Source organism: Ceratina calcarata, unplaced genomic scaffold (genome assembly GCF_001652005.2).
Source record: "Ceratina calcarata isolate Rehan_Ccalc_2016 unplaced genomic scaffold, ASM165200v1 scaffold117.2, whole genome shotgun sequence".
Classification (NCBI taxonomy): Eukaryota; Metazoa; Arthropoda; class Insecta; order Hymenoptera; family Apidae; genus Ceratina; species Ceratina calcarata.
This window is the reverse complement of record NW_017132657.1, coordinates 44,053-66,301: the sequence shown is the minus strand read 5'-3', so window position 1 is coordinate 66,301 and position 22,249 is coordinate 44,053. Positions and strand designations below refer to the sequence as shown.

Below are 22,249 nucleotides of genomic sequence, written 5' to 3'. Positions count from 1 at the left end.
GACTTAGGGGGAAAATTTTAGGACCATTTTGTAGGGGACGACGAGATCTACAATTTCCATGTAAAAGTATTTCGCTAGCGTTAATAGTTAACGAGTAATTTACAAAAAACTGTTTTTTCGTTTTTCGTCAATAACTCGTTAAATATTAGTGCTAGCGAAATATTTTTACATGGAAATTGTAGATCTCGTCGTCCCCTACAAAATGGTCCTAAAATTTTCCCCCTAAGTCCATCCGTTTGGGAGTTATGGGCAAAAAACGAAATTTTTTTCCAAAAGTTCGCTGTTTCGACGCTGGGATGGTCGGATTTTGTCAACATCAATAAATAGCCAACTAATCATATGTAACTCGTTAAAAACTTGAGTTAGAAGAAAAATGTTTAGGAAATGCGTTTTTCTAAAGTACATAAACTTTTGGGATTAACTGTACAGCCAATACATCCTTAATACGTGCGGCTACGAACATTTTCTGATACATTCATTTGTTTGAATTATCTGGACACGCAATTCGTCATTGTTCGAGTAATGTCTACTGACACAGCGACGCGAATGCATTAGGTATATCTGCATACAAAGGTTATACTTTCGGTAGAAAGGAGGAGACTGATTCGATCACATTTATACGTTCGTCCATTTTTCAATTTAATATAGCGGCAGTTTTCCTTTCCGGTGCCGATCTGATATTGGATTTTTTAATTTTCGCGAGTGTAATATTACTTCTATCAATTCGCTGCCACGGTATCGACTTTTACCCAATAGCGACCAACTCCAATTTAACGAGAGTTCAACAAATTAGATACTCCAATACGGTATTTAGGTATTCGATAAATTAATAACCTGATTTGGAAACTTCGTGCATCACGCGAAACAAATAATTGAAACAAAGTTCCTAATAACTAGAACCTACGATTAACGAGATATAATATTTCTTTTTCTATGTTTCAAAGGGATACAACATTAATATGTTTCACGATGGGCTTTCCCTTCCCGTGGGAAACTGGCGGTATAATTCCAGCGCAAACAGCTAGTAGAGAAATAAGAGGCGCCAGTGGCTAAGCAGAAATTACGTATGCCGAGTAACGATAGGTTTTCGCGTATCTTTCAAGATTTGTTCTCGTGCCAACGCGTCGACAATAAGTATCGTATCTCGGCGATTTAATTATTCGCGGTGTCCTCTTGGTCCGCCGACAGAATGCTAATCACATGCTAATCGACCATTACCCTGTTACAACAATAGAGTTCAACCACGTTGAGAAGATTCCAACAAGTTGCAAAATCATCTGTTTATCTCATAAATCATTTGAGCGATCAATTTCTATGACGATTTATGAATTCAATTTACTACAGCACTCCCCACTTCTGCCGAATGTTAAATACGTACTTCGTGGGGTCTGTATCTGTTTTCATACCAGGTTTTAGTAGCACGTAACACAATTTTATACGAAATGACACTTATGCAAGAACACAGCCATCATGTTATCCGAGGATTATGGTACTCAGCGTACGTGCGTTTAAATAATTTTACAACGTTGTACTGCAAAGCTTCGCGAATTATAGACACGTTTCGCGGACACGGGTTTCATCACGGGTATCGATAAAACGCGTAGCTCTTCTCCTACTTGCAAGATGACAGAAGGGGGTGATTCCGACGTTTTATTCCCGGCTCGCGTACCGGCCGCGTTGTAACGCGTTTTATTGCGTCCCGTTGCGCGTTTTTATTGCACCACTTCGGCCGCCGTCACTAGTGCCAAGGAAATGCAAAACTATTAAACCGGCGTGCTCGCCACCACGCGAGGCAAATATGCGTCCGCTGTTTAACGACCGACCCGTTCAATTTTCTCGTCCCGTCTTTCTTTTTCTCCTCCCGCACGTATCCACGCGACGTTCGACCGAAAGCAATTCCATTTAAATTATACCGTTTCTTGCCCGCGCCGAACTGTTCTCATCAAAGCGAACCGACTTCCTATTCATCGTATTCGACTAGGTGCATCTTGCAAAAACAATTGGTCGCGCAATACGAAATCGTGGCTCGATTATCACGTATCACCAATATCGTACGTCTCTCCTCTTCCAATTGACTAATGCACCTTTGTGTGTGTGTGCTAGCTCGACAAAGAGCACGGTTCGCGGGTAATTTTCAGGTTAAGCGAGTCGGAAGAGCTCCATTTTTCTGAATGCCTCGCAATCCACGACTACTACCACTATCTACGCCCGTGCGGTTATTGGTTAGAGACCCGTTGTCAATATGTTCGCCTACCTTTTAATTTATCTCGCGGATGGCAACGCGAACGCCGCAGCTCGATAAAATGTCCATTTTAGGGATTACGGTTGAGAGAGAGATAAAATTGGTTGAAAGACGGGAAATTAATCCGAGATAATCGATTCTTCCGGTTGATAGATAATAATTTTTTCTTTTCGCCATCTCGTTGCACTCTAAACGCTTATTGAATTCTTTCTCCTTTGGATATCATCTGTACTTCATCGCCTCGGATCTTTCACGTTTTAATCGCGACTAATTCGAGTACTATTTGAATTATATGAATTGCAATCCAAACCATTTTTTTATCATTTGTCAAGTTTTTCAGACATATTTCCGGTTACATAAATTTCATAGAGACGATTTCAAGAAATGTAAGATACTTTCAAATACAAATCAATGCAAATTACTCACAGTTTTGTTCCCAGGAGAAGGCTGGACAGGTCCCTCGGTATCTGCGTCAGTCCCCGATTCGAGCAGTCGATTTCCGATACGTTACACTTGCACAACAACGAGCATCCAACACTGTTCATGTCCTCCATCACACCGGACGAACTTCCGAAGCCGAAGCTACCGAGCGGGGTACCATGCGAGGCGCCACCGCGTAGCACGGACAATATCAGCAGCAGTCCCCAGGCGCAGACCACGGAACCGCAGCTGACGCCTAGCAAACGCAGGGACCAGACTGGCGTCATGGCACGTGCCATCGCCAGGATCTTCCGATTAATGTCCTTCACAGCACGATTCGGTCCCTCGAGGATTTTGGCGATGCTCCCGGCGCGGCTCTTCGGCTGAATATTGTTCGGGTCGTACAGGCTGAAGCAGGCCGCCTCGTTCCCAGCCAGCCGGGCTACGTTTATGCCCGGGTACACGTAATTGGGCGGCGGCTCGAGGAACGAAGAGAGCTCCAGTCCTTCCGCTGGCGGGCAACCGAGTATCCTCACCGGTTCGAGGATCGCCTCTTGTTCCAATCGTATCACGGAGCACTCGAACTCGTTCGACGTCAAATCCCGCGGATTACTTTGACCCTGATGTCGTTCCGTCGCTTTCCCCCGCGATCGGTCTCTCCTTCGACCATGAACCCGACACGATCGATTCGAGTTCCTCGGCGTGGTATCCGCGTGGTGTCTATCGGAAACCCTACACCCGCCCGGCGCTCGCTGCCTGTGGTGGCCCGGACACGGTCCCCGTCGCTCGATCGTCGTCTCACCGATGACCGTATTATCGATCGACGACACGTTCCTCGCCCGTTTCGAACGGACCTCCGAACCGCTATTGGGCACCAACTGCAGGTCCAACGCTGACTCTTGTTGACGCCACTGATGGACCAACACCGGCGCCTCCGTCAATTCTACGTCGCCGTGCTCCTCGAGCCTCAACGCTTCGCAGGCTTTCGATTGCCCAGTGAAGACAATGTTCGATTCCACCGTGAGACCGTCTCGTTGGCCAGCATCCGCGAAACCTGGACCGGACGTGGTACCCAGACGCTCCTCCAAGATCGTTGACGATTCTTCGATCTTTTCCAAAGCTTCCAACTGCAAACCACCACCTGACGATGGCTGCTCTTGAGCTAGACCATCCAGCAGGCCCTTCCGGGGGCCGTCTTCGTGGCCCCCTTCTCCTTCCACGAACCCCTCCGGCGAGCTGTTTAACACCACTAACGGCACCGCCCGTTCCCTCGCATCCTGAGACACCGACCTCACTGACTTTATCTTGACGCTGGTCTTTGGCCTAGTTTCTACCGTACCCAAGTGGGTACGTGGGTCCTAGCCGCGGTGAGCTCGGCCAAAGTCATTTACCGGTTTCCGATTCGACGCGTTCCACCGCTGTGTCCGTCTCACGGTTAGACTTTCAACCGCCGATCATTAATCTAACTCTTGCGTGTCTGACCTCTGCCGCATAGAATCGCGTACGTACGTGTCTCTCTCGTGTATCCCCGCTGGAACGCGTGTCGCGTTACGCTCGCGTGCTCGGCGAAGCTCTTGTCGTTCCTCTTCTTTCTTCCCTTCGCGAGCTTCCGTTCGCACTAGCTCTGTCTACCGATAATCCTTGGCTACTGGCTACGCGGGCATTATTGTACTGAGCGATCGGTCGGTCGATTTGCCGGTCGGTTCGTCCACACGCTGCTCCACGCCACAGTGATGCATCACCTGAAAGAATTTCAAAAATTCCAGAGGTCATTATTTATAACAAATCGTGCGTGCCAACAGCTTTTACAATTCTATAAATTACGTTCTGATCCAAAGCGAAGATCAGTGGCTTTCAGGAATTGTTAATAGAATAACTTTCGTTTAGTGTACGGATCTCCCAGCGGATATTTCGAGGTGGAAGTTGCATAGAGAGAGGCAGGTAGACAAGCCCCGGCCGCGATGGAGCCGCAATTCAGTCGTTCGGATAGCTGTTTTCCGCGCTCGGATGATATATATTCCCCCCATCGACGGAAGTTGCATGCGTTCTCGATAGCGGAGGGTGGGTGGATCGCCGTTTCCCGTGGCTGGGGTTCACCGCGGCATACAATTTTTTTTTTCTTTCATTCCACCCGCGGCCGCGTGCACGCGTCACCGAAAAATGCATCTTCCATCCGTAGGCAGACGCTTGCCGAGCAGCGGCGGCGAAGAAGAAGAAGAAGAAGAGGCGAAAGCGGCACAGCCAGGGAACCGAATGGCGCAGCCAGTTACAAAGGGAGGTACCGGAGAACCCGTAGCAATATCGGAAGTACGAGAAAAATATGCTTCCGAAGCACAATCAAGAACTCGAACGCATTCCGTGCACAGTCGTTCCGAGTTGCGAGGCATATTGGAATTTCTCCCCGGCATTTCTGTTTCTTTCATTCTCCCTTTACAACCCTTTTCCTTCCCCCTCCTTCGCCCTTTTCTACCACGTCGCATCGGGCGCCCGCCTCGTCGAGGGAACGTGCCGCGAACGAACGCACGTGATATCTCATATACATGTTGCTCGCGCCCCTAAGTGCCCCCGGATACGTTTCCACGATTTATCACTACCTGGGAACACCTGGAAATAGAATGTCTGCTGGCGGGCAGCGCTTGAGATAATACGTGATCAGAGTGCCACCTTTAACTGGAAACGGAATTGGCTGCTAACTTGAAGAAAAAATTGCTTGCCACGCAGAGCGATCATTATTATCACGCGACATAATAAATGAAACGAGAAATAAAATTAATTCATATTAATAAAAAGTTCCACGGTTTTAATGGAGTGTTCCTATTTTTCAACGACACTAAAATGGGACTTAAAAACATTGCGTTGCGAAAATGATTCCGATAACAATTCTGCTTTCCGCTGCGATAGTCTGGTAAATACAAACAGCTGTACGCTTGGCCAGGAAGCAACAGCTGTAGCAATGAATTATTTCACGTGTACACGTTGACTCCGTAATTTCAATATTTGTCAAAGACACTTGTTAGCAGAGGATAAAGAACTGTGAAGGGTGCTCGTTATTCCAACGGGCGCGGTGGTGGTGGGACTCGATAATACTTGTCGAACAGCTGTTGAAGGATGAAAGAAGCAGCGGAAGAAGAAGGCTGACGTCTAATTTAGAATTCGTCGTGACTTAAACTACGCCTGGGTGGAGTAATGACTCAGGCTTTTTGACCGTCGAGCTTATTAACCCGGCCCGGAGAAACCTTAACAAGTCGTCAATTGAACAACTTCCACCAAATAAACACGCCCAAGCAGATTTATCCAAACAAAACTCAGAATCGATAATTAATCCGTAATCATTCCATAAATATTGTCGTGCATACATCAAATGCTATTTATACGACCTGAAAATAATAAGAATTCTTTTTTCACGCTAAATGGCATACGCCAATTTTATCATTCTCCCAATCTCAAGATACATATCTACGTGCGGACGAAAATTACCACTACTGTCATTAGCATGGTAGGAAATGGCGTAACTAATTTGAATAATTATATGTAGATACACATTGAATCAATCTTAAGCGTGAAATATCTACCACCGAGAGCGAGACGCGGCGAGACTATCGGGAGAAGCGTATCTCAACTTAACCGAGAAGCTCGACAAAGCCTGGAGGAATGCGAAAGAAGCCCGCGGCGACACGACGTGGGATGGCTCGCGTCGCGCATTGAAATTCGCGGAAAATCTAATATTCCCGCCGTAGAGCCGGGGGACAGGGATCGATAATTCGATTAGCAGTAGTCGACACTGAGGATAGTTAGATAGGACGCGTCTCCTCTGTAGCGCGAAGCTTCGAGTACGGTTAAAGTAGCCGTCCACCCCCGTTTCGATATGTAGGGGCGGGTCAGAGAGGGTGCGTACGCCGCGCACGTGTAATATTCTCGAGCACTCTCCTCCAGATAATATCGGTAGTCCTGGCAGTCTCTGATGTCGAAGTTAAGACGTCGAGGGTGGTTTCAATGCCACACATCTACTAGAAGCATGAAAGAGAAAGAGACAGAGACAGAGAGAGAGAGAGAGAGAGAGAGAGAGAGAGAGAGAGAGAGAGAGAGATTTTGGTCCAGACGAATTCTATCACTTCCACTAGCGTTCGTTTCATGCTCGGCATTAATTAATAACGTTAGCGTACATTAATTGAGGCAAAGTAGCGTTGATGTTCGAAACTTTTTCTTTTCGCGCCACCTCGGGTCGAACCCCTTTCGACGGCAGGCCACGCACAAAGCGTGAACAAGACGTCGAGGGAGGAAAATCGATTCGCCATTCGAATTGCTTCGCAGGTAGCTACCCCGTGCCACGCACAGGGGGTGCGTGCGGTTGGTGTAATTAGGCAAATTATATATGTACGTTACAACGTATTGCGTTGGCGATAGTACGGAACACTCGAATTGGTGCGCATTTACGACGAAGGGGAACGGCGAAAACATAGGATTCCCTGTCGCCGGTTCGCGTGTCGCCGACAAGAATAATTGGTAGGACAAATATTTGACTTCTCTCTGCGCTCGATTGATTGACACTTCAACGCCGTTTCACATCGATAAACACGTGATTCCGTGCGGACGATTTTCAGCTCGCCGTGTCCCTTTCTTCCCAGTCTGCGCGTTCTAATACTCTTTCTTTATTTTTCGAATGCCACTGTTTGGACGGTGCGTTAATGCTTTTAAAATTCCTGACCAAACAATGGCTCGCCGATGCACCCTGTCCCCCGCGAGAAAGGGCAGAAGGGATAATATTGACAGAGATACGCCCCGGTCCCCTGCGACGCGGCGAACCCCCGCGGTGATGTGCACCTTCCGGGCAGCGCGGAGCGAAAAATGTACGAGACACATATGCTGCTCGTTGCTTTTAATGAAATTGACGGCGCAAACACAGCAACGATACTGCAGTGCAGCGCGATGGAAGTTTCTTAAACGGGGAACAAACGAGGAGGCACGTTTCAATGAACTCGTTCGTGAAACGGGGAGTTGGAAAACGGCGAAACTAATATCGAGAGACTCCTCTCTCGCTCTCTCTGTTTCTCTCTCGTTCTATAGACCCCATTTCCCCGGAACGGGCCGACGTATCGACTGAATCATATTTTCTCCGGCCGCCGCGCCGCGCCGTCGAGCGCATTCGTCCTGTAGAATATCGGGTCTATGGAACCCGTGTACACCGAGGCATATACGTATAGGTACAAGGGGAGGGCGGAATCCCTTTGAGCCAGCGGGAAGGTAAAATCAGACGGTTCAGGGATAGCCAATACGCCCAGCCAGGGAATATTGCGTCCTTATTGTAATATATTTGTAAGCCACTTCGCGAGACAATTTCATCCGTGCGGCGGGCACGAACGTATTGTACACCGTATACAGACAGGTGGATATGTACCGCCGAGATATTCCTCGGAGGTATATCGCTATTAGGCTGCGGCTTTATACGAGCACGATATGTACTCCGTCTCGTAAATATGAAAAGTATTCGCGTGTTTCACAATAAATGTTTCTTTCATTCCTCTAAAATAGCATCGCCTCGCTGCTTCCACGGCGTTGTTTAAACGTTCAATCTTTTCGCGTTCCTTCGCTCACGTCGTTAACCTCGATTCCAGTTTTAATGAAATATACTTAGGTAGCCGACGTTTCATTTTTGTACGTTCGTTAGATTTAATTTACTTTACGTTCATATGTAAGGAGAATAATTTGTAAAACGAGACGGTCTAATGCGGTGAGAAAGTTTTTCTAGAAACCCGACTATCGCGGTGTACGTGCTTCTACAATCGTCTTCTACAAAAGTAAGCATTATGCAGTCTAATCATTATATTGTGCCAAAGGGGGAGACCGCGATTATTTGTCGAAAGCTCGACAAAGCGAAGGGAAAGGAAAGCCGCGGGAAAAAGTTTCCAGTGGAACGGGAAGTTCCTCTGTTCCACATTTCGTTTCCTCTTTTTCCCGACGTTCCTCCAGGCTTCCACTTGATAACAGAACCAATAAACGTTTCGTTTCGCGCGCACTTGTCGCTCTTTGCGAACGTTTCACGATACCAATTCCAGGCTTCGATTGCGAAACGAAAGGTTCACGATTTCGTAAACGCGGTCCATCGCGGCGGCTAATTGCTAATGCGATTGTGAATTACCACTTCCGAGATAGTGGATTTTGAAACTCATTCCGAGTAGAGTCTGATTAATCGACCGTACGAATTAACGCGACAGAATAATTAATGTTTTCTTATCTGTGTTAATACGTAAGTAAATACGTTAACAAACGTGATTAAAAGCTGGATCTACTGATAAGACATGAGAGAAGATTGAGTAATAAGAATTATAAATTCCCGAAATTCATTTCACTTCTCAGTTCTTCTAAATAGGCACATTATAGCGAAGATATAGCTATCTTAAGGTTTGTCGAAGGAAAAGAGTTTCGAGAGGGTCGCTTCCCTTTTTAAAACAGTAGCCCACGACGGCAAACAGAACAACGACACTATGGCACGCGCTCGGCAGTCTTATTTTTCCCAAACTTTCTCGAACCGTAACACGGCCTCTTCTCCCTGGTTTTCCCGACCCCGACAGGCTTTTCCCGTGCACACCTCCGGACACGGGGAGAACCCGGACGATTTTTCGTGAAAAACCTTCCGGGCCGTAGTTTGCTTTGGAAGCGGAGATGTTTGGTTAACATGTGTGCCTAATGGCCCGTGCGAAATGGATTTTTAAGGTCTCCCGTTTTAAGAAGCGGGCCCCCGCGAGAGCGTCGAACGTGCCGTTGCGTCGGACGATCGAAAATCGATGTCGATACTCCAGTACGGCTGTTCAGAATGGTGAGTAGCGATGATCGAAAGTCGATGGGAACGACGAAACTGTTATCCGGCTCTCGATGGACACGTAATGAACGCTTGCTGGGTAGCTTGTGTAGGTGTGTAAGCGACGCGGGCGAATATTATCGACGAGCCTCGGCCGCAACCAGCGGCGTTTCCGCTCCGATGGACGCTTTTTAAATCCCACCCTACGCCTACGCCGCGTTCACGGTGAATTTAATTGCAACGACGCGACGCGACGCGATGCGACGCGGCGAGACGGGCAACGAGCTCGATAAGACACCCGGAAGAGAGCTCTCGAGCCTTCTGCGGTTCGGATCATTCAATTGCAAATGGAAACGCAGTGAGACAGGAAACGGTGTCGGCGGGACTCTACTCGCGACTCAGGTGATGGAAAATCTGCGAAGCTTCACGCTAGTAAGAGTACAAATACAATTAAAAAGGATTCGGACGAGGAGCCTGATAATTAAAAGAAAATATATGCATAATTGCATTAAATGCAATTAACAGACGAACGGATTTATCAAGCACTCAAGTATGGAAATTAAATGTACGAAACGATAAACCATATTGGAGCCATGCCACAATAATAGCGATCCCTTAAGATTTGAAGCACAACGTGAATTTACAATTTTAATATCACAGAAAACAGTGAAGATGTAATATACAAGTTATCCTCTTCTCAAGGAAATCATACAATCGTGTTCCATCACCGGAACTCGGCGCAAGAATCCGCAATTTTCCGTTGCAACAAGAATGAGAACGTAGCTGGCTGAAGAATTTCAAACTTTCACGACGGGCAAGGAGAAAGGAAGGTTTCGCCCAGGACCGAGCGAAATAACGCGACCCGGTTCGTCTTATCAGCGGATTTAAAAAGCGAAGCACACGGGACGCAATCGTATCGCGGACAGGCAACAAATGAAACAGCTTCGAAACGAGCTCCCCGATCGGGTCGGCCACCGCGGCGCGCCGTTTCAAAAGCGGCCCCAACGAGTATACCTTTTTATAGGTTTTACAGATCTCTCGACATGAAAGTAAGGAGGGAGGACCCTCGGATATTAGGTTTCCCAGTGCGGTTTTCAACCACCCACTCGATCGGTTGATCGGTCGACTTTACCCCGGGGAAATCACACTAGATACGAATTGGAGCTCACCCTTCGCTCCGGTGGGCTCGCTCGCGCCACCCTCCTCTCTCTTTCACCTTTCGACGTGCTTAAGAGCCGGTTCCACCGGCGATAGAGAGAGAGAGAGAGGAAGGGATTGTGGAATGGAACGGCCCTCGGCGACATTGGCGGAGACGGTGCTGTGTATTAATCGGGAAAGGATCTTCTTTCATTCGTTCAACCATCCAGTTCCTCCGGGGGAAACGACTCTGGACAAGAAAGGATTATCCGACGAGCAGTATTTCTCGGCCGGTGTGTATCGACACTTCGGTGATTGCTGCGAATCAATACCCTCGACCCAGGGAATGATAACCTATTAGGGAAGATGACGGAAAGTTGAGGGATGGACGCTGTTTGGAAACTTGCGCTCATCCAAGTGGAAGATTAACTTTCCCCGTTAGTGTCCTCCCCTGATCCATTTCTTCCGACGATTTATAAGAAATTCACTTTCGGAAAAAGAAGAGAATAAAGAATCGACGTATGACCGTATTCTTTGGACTGCACAGTACGTCAACTCATTCAAGGATGACGTTCTCTATGTACCTAACATTATCTCTCCAATAAAATCGATGACATATCATGTGTTTGGAAAGAAACTGATAGCCTGCCGCAGTTATTCGAGATATTACCTTGCGCCGTAGTCGTATAAAAGTAAAGTAATAGACAAAATTAATATTGATTCGATTTAATGCAGAATATACTGATTTCAAGTATGCGATTGCACACCCACGTATTTACGAGCACCGATTGAAACCACCTCGGCAAAAGTAGAAACGTGTTAAACATTTTTCTCCCACGGGAGGAACGCCTACCAAACATTAAACTCATTCAGTTTAACAGAGTCATTTCCCTAAACAAGATTCATTATATTCGCAACGAGCAATGGGAAACAAGCAGCTCGCGCGCGGCAACAAGTGCACCGGGAACAACTATTGTAAATCATGGTTACCGCGGTTCATTTCCTTTTTCGATCAATTAAAACGTTTCCTGGTACGCAACGCGGCGTTGAAAAATCGGAAAAATGAACGCCGCTCGTCCTCGAGGCTTATTACAAAACGGGCGGGGAACGCTGCTCCGAAGGCTCGCCGATAAATTGAAAGACCGCCGGTTACTGATAATTTCAATCGATTAACGCTCGCCGACCATTCAATTAGATTGCGCATACGGCCTTTTTAAAAACCGGCAAAAATCCCCACCGTCCGAGCGATACCGGCCCGAGATAGCGTAACCAGTATTACCAGACGGAGTACCTCGCGAGGCGAGCAGCTACCGAACTGTTCTGCCAGCCACCTGCGGCTAACTGTCCCCGGTATACATTACCTATATTAGATTGCGAGTCACCTACAGCGGATCTATAAATTTTCTCGGGCGATACCGCATTGATTAGCGAGAGTACACGCGCATTGCGTGCAAACCTACGCGAGTGTGTGTTCCAGGTGGACGGGGGATGCTGAAGAAATCTGCTCGGCCGCGTGCGCGTTTTATCCTCGCGCTGCGTCTCGCGTCGCGCCAATTATCTCACGCAACGTCTACCGGTTAAACACGGAACGGGATAAAAGGTTCTGTGTTCCGTTCGGGACAGATGGAGATTTCCTTCGGGGAAAGGTCAACAAGCTGTACTTCTCTGGTAAAGAGAAGTTAATTAAGACGTTGAATGGAAATGAACAGATAAGAGTTCGTCAGGATTTCTGAATTAAATTCCTTTAAACGTTTGATACTAATGAATTGATAATGTACATAATAATTGTATCTAATTTAATAATGTTTAATTGGTTCACTAATATAGTTTGGAATATACATATTTTAGAAGCGATTGAATTGATATTTTCATGAAGCAGAGAGAAACGGGGATTAGTCTATTATAAAACCGGCGAGTCTGTTCGTTTCTAATTTATGATGGAACCATTTTCAAGACCACACGAGCCAAGAGAGAGAAATATAGACTGCGGCCGGTTCAGGCCACAGGAGACTGCAGAAACACGAAGCACGGAAAGCACAGAAACGCGATTTTATACCGCGTTATTTATGATGCGCGCGTTCAGTATACCAAATATGCTAATTAACGAGTGCGCGCTGCCATAAACAACGGGTGACTACCGTCTGTTTCGTCGTCGAAATACATACCAACCGTTCTATGATTCTCGCTTCAATCCTCCTCGTTTCTATCCGATGATCATTTTCTAAACTGATCATCGAACGATGCAAGCTAGCAATTTAATCATCGTAACACTATCTCGAATCCGTTAATTAGAATTTTTCGCCAATCGAACGATCTTTAAAAAATCAGCGTGTTTGCTCGTCGTATCAGTGAGATATAATTTTCGAGACCGTTCAACAGATCAATGGACTCCAATCGGCCAAAGGAATGCACTCAGCTTAACGGAAAGTCCAGCCGAAGCGAAGGGAGATCCGAACTCGAGGGGTTGACGAACGCACAAGCTATTAAATCTTGCCGGGTGGCAAAAACTCCTTCCGAATTCTATTTGTCTTTCCAGCCCTCTTTCCATCACGGGCCGGCATCGGTAGGGGAAGTCCAGCCACTTCCGTCGGTTTTCTGAGCCCGTCTCCCGAGTTCCGGCGACCAAACGCTAATCGGTCTAGACTCCGTCCTCATCCCCCTCCCCATTCCCTTCCAACGGCCGTGTCCAGCGAAATCCTCGCTCGCTGGATCTTCCTCCCACGTTCTCCTTCGCCTTTCGTTTCTTCTTCACCCCCGCCACAGCCGCCGCCGCCGCCGGTCCAGGGGGAACACTTTTCTTGCCTCTCAAGCGAATGTCCGCGGGACACGTCAGCAATCGCACGGTTAGATAGATGGAGGATTTCACTCGACTCGGACCTGTTCGCCTTCCGGAACTCGTGATATCGAGAGCGCGTCTGTCGCCGGCAAAGTGAAGCTGACCATTTGCTACTCGCCCGCCCCCCGTTTCTTGCCACGAGAAAAGATCGTCCCGTGAATCGTTTGGAATTAAAGAGTCTCAACAGTGATTGCACCCTTATGGATGCCTCTTAGCCTAGCGGATTCGATGACGACAGGAATACACTTTCTTAGATTCTTCAGCTCCTCGTAATGCGACGTGGCAAGTACAAGTCGCGTTAAATTCAAACGAGAATCGTCCTACGGTCATTTAGGTCTAACTCTAAACTGTCGAGTACTCAAGAAACCATTCGAAAGAATTTACAACCGTCTAAATGGACGCGGAATGTGAACGGGCGAGTATGTCAATTGAACGAACGAGGCCAAATGGAAGTCATACGACAATAAGGCTACGTGAAAATCGACGGTCAAGGTTCGTATTATCATATCAACCGCTGGAGCAACGCACTGCGGGTGTGCCCGGTTCGAACCACATACCGTACATCTGCTCACTCCAAATCACTCTCGCGGAGAGGAAACTTCAATGTTAAACAATTCAGGCAAACTACCCGTACAGGAACAGGAGTTTCCATTGATCCCGGAGAGGTCGTCAAACTTTCCAACCCTTATCTCGGCCGGCGCGATACGTACCGTGAATGGCGTTTAACGCGCAGCGACAATGTCCGAGCCCGTCGTTGCTCAATATTGACACGCCGCCACCTTATCGCGCGTCGTATCAATCATACCGGGCGGGCACACCGGTGATCGAGAAAGGAGATCCATTCTCGTCCGTCTCCGACGTACGGCCGTGTGTTCAGAACCGAGGAAAGAATCGGGAAAAAGTCGAGTCGGACTTCTTCAGCCGGGAGACTCTTAAATAACGTCATTCAACCGGTGCTAATGGCAAATCTATAATGGTCCGCGCAATGATTCGCCAGGTTCTTGCACCCACTTCTAAAGAATTGCGTTTCTTTTAAAACGTGGCTTCATCCATTAAGACTTAAACACATGACTCGCGGAAACAATTACGGCTTCGATGAAGTTGTAGAATCAAGGCGGGAAATGTAAACGGATTGAGAAATACTGCAAACGTTGCATTAACCTAACATTGATCCTTAATGAACGGGAGTGCAAAGATACCTTGGCGAAAGTGAATGGTAATAGATAGTACTAATTTCTAACAGAATAAGCAAAGACAGTTCTGATCTTGATATGGCGGTTACAACTTAATCGAGATACGATTGTATGCGCACGAATACGCAATCATCGATAAATCAAGACACCGTCGAGAGATTAATTCGAGTAAAACGCGCGATTGCACAAGATTAGTGCAATTAATTACGCCGGTTTAATTGACAAGATGAACAGCTCGATACAAGATATTCCGTTTCTGATAACTGCATAAACGTTTGCATAATCAGCTAACTATGCACCGTCTAAAAACAAAATGACATAAGTACAGCTTCTGCGAACCGTGTGTTTGATACAGTTTATGACCGTATGATTTCACCGGCGTCCTATCAAGGGCCTGCGTCGTCTTCTCGCGATAGCTCGTTATCATTTTCGCGAATAACAGTTCTGCAAATCTCAGAGCACATCGCAAAACGCATATCCAAACGAGACATTGAACCTGTGCATGTTTAATCCTTTAGCAACTACAAACGTAGTGTAGATGGAATTACGTTTCACATTTGTCGTGTACAAATATTTTCTTATCTTTTTCCCATGAATCAAAGTTAGGAATTTATTTATGCACCTAATATACGATTATAGCTCATTGTACGATTATGGCTATACATTTTGATAGACAAATGCTCGGAAGTCCTACGTCTTACGAATGGGGATGTACATTTCCCTTGAACGACGCTGTAAAACCGGCGTCGAATGAAATACTGCGGAAACCGACGCTGTTCCCACTCCAAATGCGTTATTTACGCCTTTCCGCGTTCACGTGGGCCAGCTACGTATACTTCGTTTACTCCTTTTTTAATTCCTACAGAATCCATCTACGTAATTAATGGGAACGCACGCTCGCACGATTTCGTACGTCTTCAGCGCGGATCCGAAGTACGCTGCTTGAGCGCGGGCAAGAAACCGACAGGAAGAAAAGTTAACGAGAGTAAGTACGTATGGAAGAAACTATGTAAGATAAGAGCGAAACGGACTGACAGTTGCAGAATCGTGGATTCCAGATAGAGAGCTATTGTACTATTACTACACGGTGACCGAGTTTCCCTTGGAAATCGACTCTCTATTTCTTACTGCTTATTCTCTGTTCAATAATAATAGTGATAACCGTGAGATTAATTAATTAATGGTACGATGAATTGCAAATAGAAATTTAATTCTGTATCACACAACATGCAATAATAGCATCTTCCACTGTCTTCATTTATACATCTTTTTTGAAAATAAATTAAATTGAAAATTGAAATATAAAAAAAAATATACCATCCATCCATGATGGAATTTTTACTGAATTTCAACGAGTCAACATTTATTTCTGCCACGGACTTCATATTGTGTTAGTTCTTATTGATTTATTCTGTGGATTAATTGAACAGAATTAAAAATCATGAAACTAAATATGATTTCAACGTGCACTAATTTTTATATCGACAAACTTCAAAACCAATTGCCACTGGAACATTTCTTCTCATCCAAAATCCCATTCGACAGCGTATAACGCGAAAAACATATTTCATCGGAGACATTAAGTTACCCGGACACGTCGAAGCGCATCGTAGAGCCACTCATCGTTACCCCTCTCTCTCTTCCCTGCCTACACGGAAATAATGCAGGCTGCTAGCCGAGCCGGGGATAAAGGATGAAGATCAGCCTATCTTCGAGTGGCGTGGCCGGGGAAAATGCACGTGTACACGGAACGAGCGTGTTCACGGTACCGTTTCAACACAAACTCTTCCGTGTGTACAAACCAGTCTCGCTCAATGTTGAAACACCGCTTCGAAAATATATACTTAAGTTATAAATTATTATACAATTTTTATGTAGCATCAACAGGAATGTTTTATTAAAAGCAAAAAAAAGGAAGTGAAATATCTTATGAATTGTTCCATGATTTTCATATATTAAGTATAAAATACGAACACTGTTGATGATATATGATTGAAGTGTATGAATGATTTTAAGCTTCCGAGATAAGGGTACAAGTTAGCAAACATTAATTTAGTTAGCGAGTGTACTCAAATTTTTGGGCGATAGTGTACACACGCGCACGGCACGCTACGTGGCGCACGGTGCATGAACATACATACACCGCGAGTCTATCGATGCATGATTCAGCAACACAAAGAACAAATTTGTTCGTTGCACTTAAGCGCGATCGATCACGCGCGCGGGCGTGCGTCTCGTCGTGCTTCCCGGTGCTTCAAATCTCGATTCACCCGGCCGATAACGATGCCGGTGCATTAGCGAGCACTGTTAATTCGTTGCTCGTACACACACGTTGCAGCACGCCGCCATCGTCGAACGAACCGAAAGGGGGTGCGCAGGAAATGCGCACGTTTCCGTTCCGTTGTTAATCAATTACCGTTGCTTATCGAGTGTTAAAATGTGCGTGCCTGTAGGCGACGGCGTTCGGATTCCGCCGTTTGGTTTTTTTTTTAAATTTTTTTTTAAGTCGTAGTCGACTACACGTGGCACGTCTAGTTAACGGGGGGTGAAATTTCAGTCGCTCCAGATTTCCGGTGTTGTGACTTGCGGGGATGAAACGGTGTTTTCTCTTCAGAAAAAGGCATGTAACACGTTGTTTGCGTTTCTAAACGTCGGAAGTTCGAATCAGAATGAACGATTAAAAATTTTAACGTTCCCAACAGAGGAAGCACGAATCATCTGTGACAGGATTTTAAATCGTTACGAGGAAACTTGTGATTTATTCATAAGCCAAGAGACACTAGTGGTACATCGACAGTCAATATACTTCCACGTCCGTTTCGAGATAAAGTCGAACAAAAGTCGGAGACACAAAGACCCACTTCTGCAATTATCACTGCGCTCGGTTCTCCACCGATAAGGAACAAAGCGTCGCGTCTCGACTCCACCAAGACAGAGAACAGACTTCTATTTTCCGTAAATACCTCGACGGTACGGAACGAGCCTCGGAATCGCAAATACGCCTCGCACGCTATATACACCGTCGAGGTTTGCCGTACGGGAATCACGAGCAGGGCACCGCAACGACGAGTAGATGCGCCCTTTCACGATAGATAGCGATCAGCCACGGGTCTCGCAGCTTTATTCTTTATTCCGCGCAGGGAGTCCGTCCGGGATCAGCCAGATAGAGGCGGCCAGTCGAGCAGCCGAGCCCAGGGAAGATAGCGCGGAAGGAAGGAAGGAAGGAAGGAAACGAAGAGCAAGGGGGGAAGGGACAGGGAACAGCAGGCGACGCGATGTCGAGGGTTGGAGAACGAAATTCTCGTTTCACGAAGCTGCCGGAGAAAAGTATGTCGACTACCGTGAATTATGATAAATATCGCGACTATGACGCTGCGATTTCAGAGGAATCGCACAGGGGTAGAGAGAGAGAGAAAGACAGAGCGCACGCCTTTAAATCCGACATCCTTTTTCGATCTCCCTCAGGTTGGCCGTCGTACATACATACAGAGAGCAGACCGCGGATCTCTTTCGGCCACTCCGAATACCGTATGCCGGCCGTGTACGCCGAACAAGCTGACCCCCCGGTGTCAAATGGAAGGTCGTGCGAGCTCATCGCGGTCATCGAGAACGGTGCTCGTGATGCATCGGTCCTTGTTAGCGCGAGGAACAGTCGCAAGAACGACGTAAGAGGAACGCGGACCTTGATTTTTTAGCATTCGCGCAGAAATTGCGAACTCGCTGATAAAACATCAGCAAATGGCCGGCGAGTTGCTTCGGAGGTAGTTTAGAAATTTCTTTCTCACAAGGTAGACGATGTTACTTAACCCTTTGTACTCGAGCGGCGCCGCTACGGCGCCCGGCACCAAAACTAATTGCAAACTGTAATATTTAATAGATTTTGTTGTATTCAATAAGAATGAAAAAATTGATAAAATTGTATTATTTGTACACGTTCTTTTGGGTATAAAATGATTTGAACTACCCCTAAAGTTATTTTCTAATATATCCGAAATCGTCTCGAGTTGCTGGTTCGCCCGAGCGCAAAAGGCCTCGAGTGCAAAGGGTTAAAGATAATATTTAAAATATTGTTAACAATTGTGCACAACAATGATTTAATACGGAGTCAGTTCATTAAATACTCATTATCCTTTTCTTCTATTCTGGGCAATTCTAAAGACCAGCAATTATATCAGAACTTTAGTTGTTCATTAATTAGAGACATTCATGACGCAGCAAAGGCATACGTTATTGTTCTTCATTTGACGGATAAAGTGCAGTAGCACAAAGATTTTTAAGGCGAATGGAACTTGTCCGAAAGAGGCACCTAGCATGGAAGTGGTCGCTTTCAGCGCGAAAGCCGGGTATTTTCAATTAAATAAAAAAAGGACCCCAGCACAGAGAGAAAGAGAATTCACAACACTAAAATTTCAAAGGTAGCTGCTCGAGAGCGGAAAGAACACTCGCCGGTTCGCAAAGCGAGTAGAGAAAGCGCGCACACACCCGTGCGTTCTTCATTTACCCGTTGACAACAGTCATCGAGCAGTAGATAACGTCACTACGCGAGATATACAGACATCACGAGAGGGACAAAAAGAGATTGGACTGAAAAAAAAATGCCTGTTACAGGAAACGACTTAATGCCAGCGCCTTTTCCGCCGTATCTTTGAAAGGGTGCTGCCCGCGAGGGAGATAGGCACGGAGGGGTCAGATGGAAAGAGGACAGGAATAGCTCGAGCAAAACAATTACCTACCCTTCCTGCACGCCGGGGGCACATTTTCACCCCTCAAAACGGTGGGAAGGAAAGCCACCGCTTGAGGTATGCGAACTACCCCCCATAGGGCGCGCGCACACACACCTTGGGACATACAAGCGCTAGGCGTATCCGCATCCCGCTGTATTTATACACCGGCACCGTGGAGACCGCGTGAATTCGTGTGCGTGGTTCACCACCGCGTGGGTACGCCACACACGCATAGGCATTCCTCATCCTCTCGGCGGGCATTAGCACGACCCCATGGGAGCGAGCTGGGGCTCGTTTTATGGGTACAACACGACGGAAACGCGGTAAAACAGACAGGTGGAACGGAACGTGCACGTATACGCGGGCCGGTGACAGCCGTGAAAGAGCGAGGGAGATCGATGCGACGATGTTGATGCCGTGCCGCCGTAAAGGGCGCAAAGGGTAAGGCGAAAATCGCGGCGCAACCGGTTGTCAGACAAGTGATTCGCGAAAAATGTGCTGAAGCCGTGGCTGGAGCTTTAATAAAGCTGTGCGATTTTATAATTACCCTAATCCGTCCCCTATGCCAATTTCATTTGATGAGAACATATTCTTTCATGAACGTTCATTTTCTCGTCTCTCGTAACATATGAATTTCTCATTAACCGAGAACGCAGACTGCATTTTGAATATATTCAGTAAAAAGTATGCGGAGCATTCCGGAATTCGTTTACGTTACTGGAACCAGGTTTTCGATATTACTCCCCATATTAGCTAACCGCAGAGTTGAAAGCGAAATTTACAAGGCAATTTGAATATTTTTCTGGGAAGAACAGCCGACGGTGACAAGAAATTAACGAAGCGGCGAACCGAGCTGCTAACTTACGAGACCCTAAATCGATTTGTTTTCCACGCCGGGTATTTGCATAACCACCCGGTCCCGATATTTTCTTTTTCTTCGCGAAGTAGTCGCACGATTTTCGTCACCCCCTCGCACACACGTTCGGCCCCGGCATGGAGATGACCGAGAAAGCAGGTAAAAGAACCGAACGCGGGCCGACGCGACGGTTAACAGTTTTGTAAATTGAAATTTACGAGTCACCGCGACCCTCCCTATTCAGCCCTCCTTATCATCGGTTCAATGGCAGAAGCATGAATAATTCAGGCTGCCACGGTGGACCTCGTGGTTTCTTTTCCCTCACCCTGTTTCCATCGTTCCTTCCTTCCCTTCCTTTTTTTTTTTTCTCTCTCTCTGTAAATTAAACGCCGTGACGGTCATCGACGAACATTCCCCCGTTTGATCGGTACGTCCGACGAGAATCGCTCGGGGCCGCCCGTCGTCGCACGATTATTAATGCCTCCGTCGTTTCGACGTCTCTGTTAGCGGTCGGAACTAAATTTAAAGAAACGAGCACGTAACCTCGTCGCTTCCACTTGTACCGGCATGAATAAATCTGAACCAATCGTCTGGGAGAGTTTATATTTATTGCACCGTTGTTGCCGCAAGCATTTTATACGAGATTATTTGGATTATCAAACGGCAGCAGGAAAAGATGAGGTGACATGCTGAGGACCAATACATCAAGTGGAAGTTCTTTTATGCTGACTTACGATGATGCGAAGGAATTCTTAAAGGAAAATTATGATACTTTTATGATAATATATTTTTTTTTAGATGAACAGGAATATCAAACGATGTTTTTATAGCGTTTCCTCTGTCTCACGTTATTGTTATTTACAACAACGTACAGATTTATGTAACGCGTATCCGATTAAACACAAAACTCTGGACTTAATTAAGTTCTCTGTAATTACTCTCTGTCCCGTCTCTTTCTCCCGCGGAAGAACAGCGAAGATAGGTCACACTTGAACCGTGTATAGTCCGCAGGTTTAGCGTAAATCACGGATCGAGAATTTCCACGCGTGCACGATCCGATGCGCCCGGTTCTCACAATGAAATCGACGAGGCTCGTCGAGGCCTCGAGAACTACGTTACGTACAACCTACTCCATCGAATAGGTGACAAGGGTCGAGCAGCGGCCGAGAAACAAGAACAAAGAAGGAATCGTGAATGGACTAATGAATTTAAATGGAAGCTCGGACTCGGGACCGCGGAGGAGCGCGAATCGGAGCGAAAAAAGAAGAGTGAAAGGAAGAGAGAATATCAGCGCGTTGGAAGGGTACGGGGGAAACGGGACGAACAACGGGACGGGAAAGAGTACGAGTCGCATGACCGAAGTCGGACAAATGGGGAGGCTGGAATTCGCGTAAAATATAAAGAGTCCCGCTACCCGCTGCCGTGTATTTTCCCAAATCTCCCGACGCTGCACAATTTTTTTCTCGCGCCGCGTTTAGCCAGCCTCGCGTATAATAATCAACGAACAGAGGGATACACCAGCGAATTTATATTCCAGTAATGGTCCGTCGATGGCACCCGACGACAAGAAGATTCGCGAAAAAGGAAAACGACGAGGCGACGCGACGCGCAGCGACAGGGCGAGGTCTCCCGAATTTCCATATTTCATCCAACTTTCTGCCGGATGATTTACGTTCAACGTATTAAAATGAAAATGTTATCGGCCAAAGTGTTTTCAGAACAGCAGACCGAGTCGTTAATATCGGGAACACGGCGTACGATTCGCTTTTTAAACTCGATTACCTCCAGCATATTGCCACAAGAAATTCAACGAAGATTCGATATTTTATGCTTTTTCGAAATTGTTAAAATACATGATACTCTCCGATTGGTTTTATCAACCCATTAAGAGAGATCCATTTCTCTTCTAATATTCAGTTTACATTTGCTTCGTGCACTTTCGTAAACACTCGTACAGAAAAAAAAACATTCATTTATTTTACGATGCTCATAGCAGCAAGAAGTAATGTAAATTCATTCTTTCCAAGAGTTCAGCTTGCGATAAA

At 46.5% G+C, this 22,249-nt stretch overlaps 1 protein-coding gene across 1 annotated transcript in view; it reads right to left on the bottom strand.

Annotated features, from left to right (window-relative positions):
* The window catches only part of LOC113464267 (uncharacterized), a 317,994-nt gene extending 295,999 nt beyond the window's left edge, over nt 1-21,995 (bottom strand). Inside the window, exons 1-2 of the mRNA XM_026813188.1 lie at nt 21,987-21,995; nt 2,669-4,020 (exon numbers count right to left, since the gene is read on the bottom strand). Of these exons, the coding sequence (XP_026668989.1) occupies nt 2,669-4,020; nt 21,987-21,995 (1,361 nt within the window). The remainder of the gene's footprint in view (nt 1-2,668; nt 4,021-21,986) is intronic.
* Between the last annotated feature and the right edge of the window lie 254 nt (nt 21,996-22,249).